The sequence below is a fragment of the Acanthaster planci genome, linkage group LG01, assembly GCF_054643075.1.
Source record: "Acanthaster planci isolate LZ-2023a linkage group LG01, COTS_SCS, whole genome shotgun sequence".
In the NCBI taxonomy this organism is placed as follows: Eukaryota; Metazoa; Echinodermata; class Asteroidea; order Valvatida; family Acanthasteridae; genus Acanthaster; species Acanthaster planci.
The window spans coordinates 24,662,635-24,674,372 of NC_141777.1; the positions used below are offsets into that span (position 1 = coordinate 24,662,635).

Consider the following 11,738-nt stretch of genomic DNA (forward strand, 5'->3'; position numbering starts at 1 on the left):
GATGTAGAAATGTAAGCTTTGGAAAAAAAATGATTTACTCTTTGAATTTAAGTTGGTCTGTTGGCTTACCTTTCTGTGGTGTACATCTTGGGCTTGAAGGAGCTCCTGGAGCTGACAGGCTTGAGTGAAGACAGGGAGGCAGAACCTGGCCCGCGAGGCAGAGAACTCGGCGTACTAGACTTCTCCTCCTTCTCCACCTCCTTCTCGATGGGGGGCGGGGTGTATCTGTTCTTGCAAACACCTAGACATCCATTCAACCAATGTGTGCATTGTGAAAGGGCAAAGGTGGGGGGAGGCGAGGGTTGGAGATCAGTGGTGCACTCAATGGGAGAGGGGGCCTAGAGGGACTTGAGCCCAACCCAAGAGGTTGGGTTAAACTACTAGCTCTGATTCAGCCGTAAATCCCAGTCCCCCGTGGCACAACTGGGGAAGGGAGGCTTGAGCTATTTTGGGGGAGTAAAATCTGGTCTGAGTCCCCCCCCCATGACAATCCTGGGTGCGCCACTGCTTGAGATGGGGTGCTGGGTGTGTTGTAAGGTTGGAATCTTCTTCAATGTCACAGTGAAACATGTTTCAGTTGTTCCAAACTTTCCCCATTTGTTCAGCTGTAGTCTAGCGCACATATTGACACTAATATTGTTTAAGTTGCATGTACCCTTGTCTTAATAAGTCACATATTCAAATGAGAAAACTGTCCATACCTGTTGCGCACACAGGTACATAGCACAGGCTGAGAAGTTGAGGCATATACATGTACCGGACAATGAGTGACTGCAAAATAAAGTAACTCCTGATAATGAGATTGTGGTTTTGCCCATGCTTTGCCCAAGGAAGACAGCGATCTTGCGCCCAACGCTGTCAGCCTACAGGTATTTTATGTCTGAATATCGGGGTCCAATGTACCTCTTAGAAGCACTTCAGCCAGCTCTCGGGCCATGGTCGTGCGGATGCCTTGTGAGGTCCTTGCCTCCACAGCCTTGAGGATTTGTCGGAAGCGACCAATACCTTTGTCCAACTTCCTGTTGAGAAACAGTCAACAATTTAATTTCATATTTAATTTGGCAAGTGCTTCGCCAAGATGTGTGACTGGATAAAGCTTTAATACGACTGATCTGAGGCAGACAGCTTGGCTAAGAGAGGGCATGGCTGCTGTCATGTGTCACCTCAAAACAGAGCCCAATTTCGTGGCACTACTTATTTCAGAATTTAGCACTTAAGATGTCCATTCTATGCAAACCACGCTAGCAGAAAAATTCTGTCCTAACCTTTTAAACACAGAATCCTTAGTTAGGGGATGTACACATGTGCACAAGCCAAAATTCCTCGCCAACTTGTCAAATATGTTTGCCGTAAGCACATAATTTTATGCTACAGTAGGTGCCCATTTTTCGCTTGCGGTAAGCAGCACTGTGAAATTGGGCCCAGATTGGTGAATCAGAAAATTGCAAAGGGCCTTTCAGCCAAGCTACCAATTCCTCCAAAGTATGGAAAATGGATGTATCAGCACAGTTGTGTATACTGTAATTTGGTAACTAGAATTCAAGGCCATTACTGAGGTGGAACGATATTCAGGGGCACATAGTGCCACACACATTTAAAGAGCACCTCTCAGGAAAAAATCGAGCGCAGTGTCATTTGACTTCAGAGCTCAACTATAACAAGCTTAAAAGGGCTTTTTTTCTGTTCATGCCAAGATGCCAATTCTAAACATGCTGAATGTAGATTGCACCATTCTGAGAGAACAGAGGAACTGAGGAGAACCCTCGCCCTGTGTTTGTAGTGGATAAACCCTTGTGCATGCCAAACAAAGCACGTAGCCACAAATGACACTGCCTTCAATTTGGATGCTTCCATATTTATTTGAACAGATAAAATCAGAGCAAACATGTTTTCCTTAGAGGTGCTCTTTAGATGCCTCTCTGAACAGGGGGTCGCGAACTGCCAAACCATGTATGTGCCCAGCTTCAGAATGGATGTGCGGATGTTGGCCAGGGTATCCTTGGATTAGTCTCGGATTTCACTGGCCATTACCCATAGCCCCCCTCCAAAATACTACACAGCATTGTGTTGGTTTGTACAGAGCAAGCGTCGCAGAGCAGTGGTTTGTACAATAGCTTCCACAATGCAAATCGCCATTGATGGGGGCCACTGCATAGAAATGATGACAGGGTTAACGTTGTCACATGATTTGTCTATACACAACGGCATAACCGGGGTAAATTTCCATCAAGGGATACACACTTTTGTCAGGGGGATACAAACAGGTAGGTTTTTTTTATATGTATGCATGTATTTCAAAATCTCAAGGGAGGGAGGGAGCCCTTTGCATGATTCGTGTAATTTAGACGTTAATAAAGTGTTACTCGTGTTTTAATGTAAAATAATGAAAAACATCTCGCAGAAATGTGTCAATGGGTGCCACCAGTTTCCTGAAAACTGAAAGATGTAGAATATTTAAGAAAGTTCATAGCAACAGGGACAAGAGTAGATATAGTACATTACCCTTCTTGTATGTGTATGAGAGGTGCTCTCTGCACAGCTGTTTCTAGCACTGGGCCCACCAAGTTGCCGCCCCCTCCAAGACTACTGGTTGAGGACAGTACTGAGCCTGCTCCACGACCTTTGTCCACTTCCTGGAATATAAAAAAAATCTTGGTCATTTGGTGACTGAACCCAAAATCCAACAGGGAAGTGTGCAAACAAAAAAGATTAAACATGCATTCACTAAACAGCCTTGAACTACTTAAAATACCAAGAAGGCCCTACCATTTTTAATTTGATTCCTAACTTTCCGTATGATTGTTTTTGCATTCATCTAAGCCAAACTAACATGAACATTTACGCAGCTGTATACAACCAGGGTTTCCCCTGCCTATTCAAGTGTGAGGCGGCCCACCTCGCTTATTTTAATGACCACCTCAGGCTTTTTCTGTTGAATTTTACCACCTCACAGTTAAATAGACAAAGATGGAAGGAAAAAGCAAAATGACTAAGATATTTTGAAACAGATCAGTTTCAAATCATTTCAAATTTTTTCAGAGGTACACAAAATACAAGACTGATTTATATTAGAAGGGAAATTTAGAGTAAATGTACTATTGCACCTTTTTGAAAACATTCCCTTTTGTTTTAGGCACTAGAATTTGGCAAACATGTAAGTACCCCAGAAGAAAGCCTGTACACAACTGTCCACAGAATAGGGAAATGATTTAGTGTGTGGACAAACCTGCAGATACAGCAGGGCCATGTCTCCTGCCTTCTCAAAGCACTGCACAATCTCCTCCTTCAACTTCTCTTTCTGAGAAGTATCTTCAATGGCTGACAGCATCTGCTCCTTGCACATTCCTGACAGGACGGAGGAATGAATGGTGTTAAGGCCTTTGGCATATTGGGTAATGTGGCAAATTAGAGCAACTGCAGATGTCAGGAAATTGCCGTGGAAGGCCCACGTTCTGCTCAAAGCAGAATTTCTTTTCACATCAAAACACAGAATTTTTTCTTCTTGTAAGTCCCTTCTTGCCTGTTAACAGTTTTGCAACATTGAAATATGTAATAATTTTCTGTCGTATCAATGTTTTCAAATGACATTGTTCATAATTTACTGCAGTTTTCCCCTTTTGGATTTCAAAATTCACCAAGCTCCTCACCTTTGATAGCAAAGGCCTCAGCGACTGCTTTAAGTCTTGTACAAGACATAGATGACTTGGAGATTTCATCCAGGTGGATCTTGTCAAATAACTTCAAGACATCTCCGTATTCGCCGAGAGTGTAATCCAGCTTGGCCAGAAGCAACTGGGCATCGATGCGGAGGACATGCTGTGGTTAACAGAGCAAAAAAAAAAAATATCTAACTTAAGAAGAAATTCCCAGCTTCCTCAATCCTGCAGATAGGACTGAGGAAGGATGCAGACTGCAGAAAGGGTTAAGAGTCATCCCTAATAATCCAGAGCATCCAATTTTGATGAGATTGGTCAATCACTTTTGGTTTAGGGTTAGGATCTGTGTGCTGTAAACACGAATCCTTATAACCCAATCTGTTGAAATCTAATGCCATTGGATGGACCATTTTGGATCAATGCTGTGAGCAAAGAGAATAAACACATTGGCTTGCGATCGTGGTTAGATTTTTTCACAATTTGGCATGCTTTTATGCAGTTTTTAGATACTGTTGGGTTCAAAATAATATTGGGTTCAAAATGATGATACTGGAGAATCTCCAGTTGAGATCAGAGCTTATTCAAATCTTTCAGCTGTTGTCTGTGGGTACCAAATGTTTTACAATCACCGCATCCCCGGTAATCATGGTAACAATGCAACCATTTCCTACCTACATGTATATGTACATGTACCGTGTGAATGTTACTTGCATCCGAAATGGACTTCCAATGCTAAGGCCAAGTCAATTGTCAGAACAATGACCATATAGAATAATTTGATTAGACGCCAAAACTGCGGGGGCACCATACTCACACGCACATTCTTCAGCTTGTCGCACGCATGCATTTGGCAAATCATGACATGCTGTCGGTCGAAGAAACATGTAACACATACGTACTACCTGTCCATGAGCGTTGTGCCACCGTAGTAATGGCCTCTAATTATGGTGGTCAAATTACACTACACATGTTCTTGCAACTGGAAAAGCCAGACCTAGCTCTTGAGACATGATTCAGATGGACTGGTGTGTGGCAATTGTTCTGACAGATCAAAGCATCCAAACTTAGTGTGGCACAATACAGTGCTCTGTTAACTCCTGTGTGATGAAGTGGTTTATACGTGTGTTTTCAGAATACAAGTACTTTGTTGGGCCTATTGCCATGGAACTGCTAAGTGGGAAAATGTTGATAACCTTTGCTTTTAAGAAGAAGCTTTACCACTTAGCAGATTTCACTGCTTACAAATATATTAGCAGCACTAGGGAACTGATACAAGGAAGAGAATGGTAACCACACAATAACTGACCTTGCTGCCTGACTTTGCAGCCAGGTGAAGATGATGCTTAGCGCTGGCCAGCTGCTTGCTAGCGTCCTTGCTAAGCGTTTTGCCTGGGGGATTCTGCAGAAGGTACAGCTCCAATTCACTCTCTCCTAAGGCCAGATGGGTCAAGGACTCTGCAAATGATAATGTACTGGCAGTGATGTAAAAAGTAAATACATTATTATGTACAACACGTGAACAGCTAGGATTTATACCCTTGCATAAACAGGAATGAATACAATTCAAAACACGGGAGAGTTTTGGTGATGCGAAGAGTAGCTGTAATACGGGTGATTCGCTACACAGTGCCACACCAAGAGTTTGCCGCAGACAGGTCCAATTTCAAGTTTGCAGTCAACACGTTGCTGGGATTAAGCCCACTTGCGTGATTTTGGAATATTTTATTGATTGAGGCATTCCTTGCACCACACACAACCATCATTTTGACTATCTAACACCCATTCGCAATAGAGCAATTTTTACTGTTCAAGATAAATAAACAGATCATCAAATGATCAAGAATTAATCACGGTAGTAAACGAATGGCTGTGTTGAGATGACCAAAATAGAAACCAAAATTTCACAGACAGTAACAAACTTAAAATCACCTGTACCGATAGATCAATGACCGGCTGGGTTGAGTGAACTGTTTAAGAAAATGGGGCTCATAAGAAGCGTTTTCGCAAAGTCTCCACTTTTTGGGTGGGCCATCATGGAGCCAAAGATGCGGAGGTAGTCTAGTAGACTGGCCTCAGTTTGGGACTAGGTAAGGTTAACTCCTGCTCAAAATGCTGATGGCATTAACCCAACAGTGAATCATCCACTTCAGTATTCCAACAGCGCATGCCCAAAATGAATTGTGTCGGAAGTCATTCATTCTTGTTTACTGTCATTCGGACATGCATGCATGATCCACTGCACTATAGGCCTGATTGTTTCATGTACGGATTTGAATCTCAAGCAGTGATCCCGGAACTGGTTGTCTCTATCCAAACAGGCAGTTTCTGGGGTCAGTGAACCAGCATCTGAGAGCTGATCTCAGTCGGGATCCGTGTTAAACAAAGAGGTTCTAGGCCTATATCAACTAGGCCCTGCGCGAACTCGCACCAAGTGCTTAGTTCCCAAATGACCTTGCTTTTTATGAAATACTGAACTGGCTCATTTTTCTGATATCATGAGTAGGGCCTATTTCATTTGGGCTGGAGTTGGAGCTCCAGCTGAACACACAAACATGGCAAACATTAAATAATTATTATATAAATGATGTTTTAACACGGCACAAACTTGAGTTCAATTTCCAATTTCATACCAAGCGGGGGTGTTTTCGATTTTGTGTTCTTGATCAGCTCAGACACCTTCTCCCAATTACATTCAACACGATACTTCTCAATTTCGGTCTCAAGACGAGCTGCCGCCTTCTTAGAAACAGCCATTTTCCGGCAAAATCCTGTTCTACATAGTTCACAAAATTAAAAATCATGGAATGAAGGCTGTGATGAAATTGCGCCCTCCTGTGACAAATCTGCGTAAATTGTTCAACGAATTTGTTTTAGCGCCCTCACACGTACCACGTGGTCCAGTCTTTCTCTCTTTCACCGCCGCCATTTTCGTCGGAAGGGTGAGCTTTTACGCTTAGAGAAAGTATCTGATTTTACTTGTGTTTCTCAGTCTGTATCAGTTATTTAAGTTTTTAATATGTTGTCCTTTTATCAATCTTTCGATTAGGTGGCATTTCACTGCAAACATGCAGATCTTTGTGAAGACTCTGACGGGTAAAACCATCACTCTCGAGGCAAGTAGGCCTATACTATTTAACATGTTTAACTTCATCATGAATTTGCAACATACACATATGCAGGGTGATATGTACATGTACCAGCTAACGTCGGTCATGCTATGTAGCGTCGACACACACCAGTACTGAAGTAGCATCAACAAAGCGTCACCAACTTAAGAATACCCTCTACAGATATAAAAGTGGTTTTATTATATTTTCGAGACTCTGACAATTCTATAAGAAAAACATCAAATTTGCTTCCAGATTCTTGCAGTTGCAGGAAAACGACAATTTTTTGTGATGTATGGGGGCCGCCATCTTTCTTTCCTCTGCCATCCACGCATAAACAAGATGGCAGCTAGTCGGACTGCACAAACAGGCCCGACTTTGTCACTCAAATTTCAACACTCAAATACCATTTCAGATTTTTATTGAATTTGATATGTGGGATCCTAATAACATAGGATTTTAATATAGGCCTAGGCCTATATTAAAACTTTTTCCATAAAATGAATGACTTGTTGACGCTAAATTACATGACCCTTTAATGCTTTTCGACGCAGTGTTTGTTGACACTTGTTGATGCTAAATAGTCTGACTGGCTAACATTAGTTTATGAGTCTAGTCTCCCTTCTATTATAGGAACGGGGTCTCCAGATATACAATCCCCTGACATGGGTGATAAACCAAACACTAAACCTGGCCTAGGCCTGCTTGCATGACTTGCAGAACTCCAAGTAATTACACTGTTTGATGTGGAGGGCCATTGAATTTTTAATGGTTGGTAATGCTACATGTATGAGTTATGAGTGCAGCCCTGTTACGTCAAATCGGGGCACATTTTCGTTGTAAAAGAAGCCACTTTCTCAATCATGTCAATAAACTCTTCTTTAAAAAAGCCATCAAAACTGCTGCATATCTACATGTATTTAACTCCTATGACCTATGGTCAGACGGTAGGAAAGTCAAGGAATTTTTAAATTTTGTTGTTGTGTTTTTGAAGTGATTTTGGAGAGGAAGGCATAAGAAACATTGCAATGTAAGTTTGGATACAATTTGGACTCTGTAAAGCAAAGAAAACTTGATTTGATTTTTATGCAGGGATGTGTTGAGATATTTTCAGATTTTTTTTGTACATGTGTAATGCAGAGGAAACTGATCATTTTGTACACAAAAATGACTGTGGATTTTCAGTGAAAAGCTTAGAATACATATTTTTGTAAAATCTCATTTGTGCATTATTTCAATGACTTAACTGCTGTCTTCACTATAAATAGCAGAAATGTTGGAAATTAAACAAAGGAGGTACATGTACAGTGTGGGGAAAAAGACAATTTTTTGGTCACAATTTTTGATTCAGAAAATGAGATCCCAAATGAACAGTGCCTCCACTCACTCCTGCGTGTCCCTTCCTGTGGGTTCAGGACCATGCAACCGACTTTCTTTAAAACTTGGAGCTTTTACTCACCACTCTCTCATGCTCCTGATGACACTTCACGTACATCTCACACTTCACGTGGTGTATTTTGGAAGGGCAGGTTATTCTGCAATCACTCCTCAGTGTGTGTTCCTTGATATTCGCAATCATGTCTTGGCTGAAAACAGAAGAAATGTCACCAGATTCTGCTGATGCCGAGTTAGCAGCTATTATTTTTATCTTGTTGAAAGTAAACTGACAACATTTTGGACATGGAACTAGAGAGATGTAAATTTTCATGAAAAATGTGAAGTGTTGTGAAATGTGACCAGAACATGCTTTTTACTGCCACAGAAATTGTGCACAAGAAGATGACTGTGAAATGTATGTTCTTTGCAATTTATTTTCTGATTTCCCAAAATGACATTAGCAATTGGTAGATCCATTTTTGCAGATCAAGATCAGGAGACCTAAAAAACAAGCCTGCTACTTGAACTTGGCAAAAAAATAATATTCACATAAATTACCACAACTTTTCTGAGCTACCACATCAGGCTACTTCCAGACCAGGTTTTACAAGTACAAGTACAGTAGTTAAACTTGCAGAAAGGCCTACAGAAAGTTTCTGTGGATTGTGGAAAGAAATTTTAGATATGGTTTGCAGTTCCTCACCCACTTGTCACAAATTTTTGACCCAAATGTTTCTCATTAGTGGTCTACATGAGGCCAGAAACCTAGGAAGGTGGTTAGAAATTCCTAGAGAGCATCGTACTATTGCAGGAAGAGTTTCTCGAAATTTCTCTGACATTTCACCAATTCCACTCTGCATGAGTGTACTCAAATTGTTAACTCCACCGTCTTGCACGTCATGTGTGCTTGTGAAAAGGACAAAAAAATTGATGACCCCTGAGCAACTCTGTGAAATATGGAGCACCTAGTCCTACTGAAAACACACCCTGTCGTTCCCCCCTCCTAGGTCGAACCCAGCGACACTATCGAGAATGTTAAGGCCAAGATCCAGGACAAGGAAGGCATTCCGCCCGACCAGCAGCGGCTGATCTTTGCCGGCAAGCAGCTGGAGGACGGCCGCACCCTGTCTGACTACAACATCCAGAAGGAGTCCACCCTGCACCTGGTGCTGAGGCTGCGGGGCGGGGCCAAGAAACGCAAGAAGAAGACCTACACCACGCCCAAGAAGATCAAGCACAAGAAGAAGAAGGTCAAGCTGGCCGTGCTCAAATACTACAAAGTGAGTGGGGGGGAGACTGCCGCAGAAAGGCATCAGACAGTAGAACTTTTCTACGTCACTCTCGAGGCCAGTTCATTCATGGGTGTGAAAGTGATCACGGACAGGATTGTGTGACATCAGATCATATTTGGGCTGGGAATTAGCAGAAATTGAACACATCTCAAATGAGATAAAATTACACTGGAAACATTTTATGACATCAAATTCACTTCACTTTTGTATTTGCTGGAAGTATAAACCGGCCTCGAAAGGAGGCTCTCACTGACTCGTGACCTAATGCACAGCTGCCATTGTCGTAGGTAAAGACTGTGGCACAATACGCGGTATTTACATAGTAGGCTAGCTTGCCTTTGAAGCTTGTAAATGGCAAATACAGTAAACTCCGTGTAAGTCGGTACTCTCAGGATTTAAGAAACTATGACGACTAACGCAAATGCCAACTTGTGCTGTAAGTTGTCATTTTGCTGACTTGGACGTACACATGTATTGCCTTTGTACACTACGATTCCTTGCACTAATTCAATGGCTTTGATTTACCCTGTTTTATTTCTACCTCCGTGCTCGATCCCAACAAATACGTTCTCAATTATTATCCTCACGGGCTGCAAATTCCACAATTGATCATGGGCCCCTAAGGACGAAGCAAGGACGGCAAGCCACTTGCATATCACATCACGACTCGACAGTGCAGTACGTACATGTACGTGATACAGTTACGGTACAGAAAACATACACTCATCCACACACCCGCATTGGTTAAGTTTGCTCAATAACGCAACCCCAATAATGGACGGAGCGCATGTGTGTAGCACTAGAGGGGTTACTGGTATTGATGTACTCATGCTGGCCGGGCCAATTATCAACCACGGCCTGTGCTGCTAATAAACAGACATCAGTCAAGTGTGGGACTTGTCACTTGACACTTCTTGGCAACTGCGGCGAAGGAAATTGATACCGAAGCACTTTTTTTTTAAGCCGACTCACACAAAGGAACTTTTGTGGTTTTGTGGAAAAGGGACCGAGAAAAACATGCCGACTTGTATGAAATGACGACTTATAAATGCCGACTTAGAAATGAAATTTTCAATGGAAATGCATTACAGACGATTGGGACTTTTATCAAAAGGCCGACTTAGACGATATGACGTTAGGTGATGCCGGCTTAGTCGAAGTTTACTTTATTCAGTGCCAGCACCCATTACTTGATTGGAATGATGACAATGAACTCGGGTGGCACAAATGGAGATCAGTCCATTTCATTAAGAATTCACGGTTAAAACAGGTGAAAATGAGCCATACTGTTTGCAGCGTATGGATACCAAGAAAATGTTTGTTTCTAGGAATGTTTGCCAATCTCAGTGAAAACCGTGCAGTCATGCAGTACTTTGATGTCTTAGTCCGACCCTATACAAATTTTCTTTGACCTGTCACATTTGACCCCCCAGATCCATGGAATCTACCAGGGCATTTTTGAGATTTTGCAGGATTTAGGACTGTAAAAGCACAAGCATGACAACTGCTGTTACATAAAGTTTGATGTCTTGAAAAATATAGTTTAAATATTGTGGTGGTTTCCTCCATGATGCAGAATGGTTTTGGAGGTTTCAGAAATATCCTTTTTAAAAGCACTGCAGTAGTTGGGGTCAATCCCACAAATTCTTCATGTTGAAGAAACATTCTGTGAACTCATTGTATTTATTCATCATGTCGTCCCCAGGTTGATGCGAACGGCAAGATCACTCGTCTGCGCCGCGAATGCCCCAGCGAGGAGTGCGGTGCTGGCGTCTTCATGGCCTCCCACTTTGACCGGCAGTACTGCGGCAAGTGTTGCCTGACGTACGTCTTCAAGGACAAATAGATTTTATAAAATGACCTAGTTATTCATGCAGCAATGCACTCACTGACAACCGCCATCTGTGCGTCGGTGTTAAACCAGTGCCCCACTAGTAATGAGCACCCATTCTAAACTAGATTTGGCATCCATTCACCAAGGATTTACTCGGTAATCTACTTTACAAAACAAACCTCAACCTAATTAAACCACTGCATAAAGTAAAATGAAATCAAATCAGTTTATCATGGCAAGACCAGTCTGTATCTAAGGCCGTGTCCGAAACGGGCTTCTAGAGCTACGGCTAGGTCTGTTGTCTGCACGTCTCCACACATTTCCAATGGAGCGAAGACCTAGACCTAGCTCTAGACAAGATATTCGGATGCAGCCTAACACTTACGGTTTGTGAGGATTGGAAATAAAACTGACACAAGCTTGTGTCAAGTCCTTCTTGTAAAAGGAATGTGGTTTGTAGTTATTTTAAAGT

General features: G+C 42.2%; 2 protein-coding genes across 4 annotated transcripts in view; one reads left to right on the forward strand and one right to left on the reverse strand.

Moving 5' to 3' along the window:
* LOC110986866 (tetratricopeptide repeat protein 7B-like) overlaps window positions 1-6,473 on the reverse strand; it is a 34,428-nt gene extending 27,955 nt beyond the window's left edge. For all 3 annotated transcript variants that reach the window (XM_022249132.2, XM_022249133.2, XM_022249131.2), the window contains exons 1-7: window positions 6,287-6,473; window positions 4,963-5,111; window positions 3,648-3,816; window positions 3,227-3,345; window positions 2,503-2,633; window positions 904-1,019; window positions 70-241 (exon numbers count right to left, since the gene is read on the reverse strand). In XM_022249132.2, coding sequence (XP_022104824.1) covers window positions 70-241; window positions 904-1,019; window positions 2,503-2,633; window positions 3,227-3,345; window positions 3,648-3,816; window positions 4,963-5,111; window positions 6,287-6,410 — 980 coding nt within the window. In that variant the 5' untranslated portion in view covers window positions 6,411-6,473. The remainder of the gene's footprint in view (window positions 1-69; window positions 242-903; window positions 1,020-2,502; window positions 2,634-3,226; window positions 3,346-3,647; window positions 3,817-4,962; window positions 5,112-6,286) is intronic.
* Window positions 6,474-6,516: 43 nt separating this feature from the next.
* On the forward strand, window positions 6,517-11,710 carry rps27a (ribosomal protein S27a). The gene is made up of 4 exons (XM_022249129.2): window positions 6,517-6,595; window positions 6,703-6,769; window positions 9,148-9,420; window positions 11,138-11,710. The coding sequence occupies exons 2-4, from the start codon at window positions 6,722-6,724 to the stop codon at window positions 11,276-11,278; spliced, it is 462 nt and encodes a 153-aa protein (XP_022104821.1). The 5' UTR covers window positions 6,517-6,595; window positions 6,703-6,721; the 3' UTR covers window positions 11,279-11,710.
* Window positions 11,711-11,738: the final 28 nt, after the last annotated feature.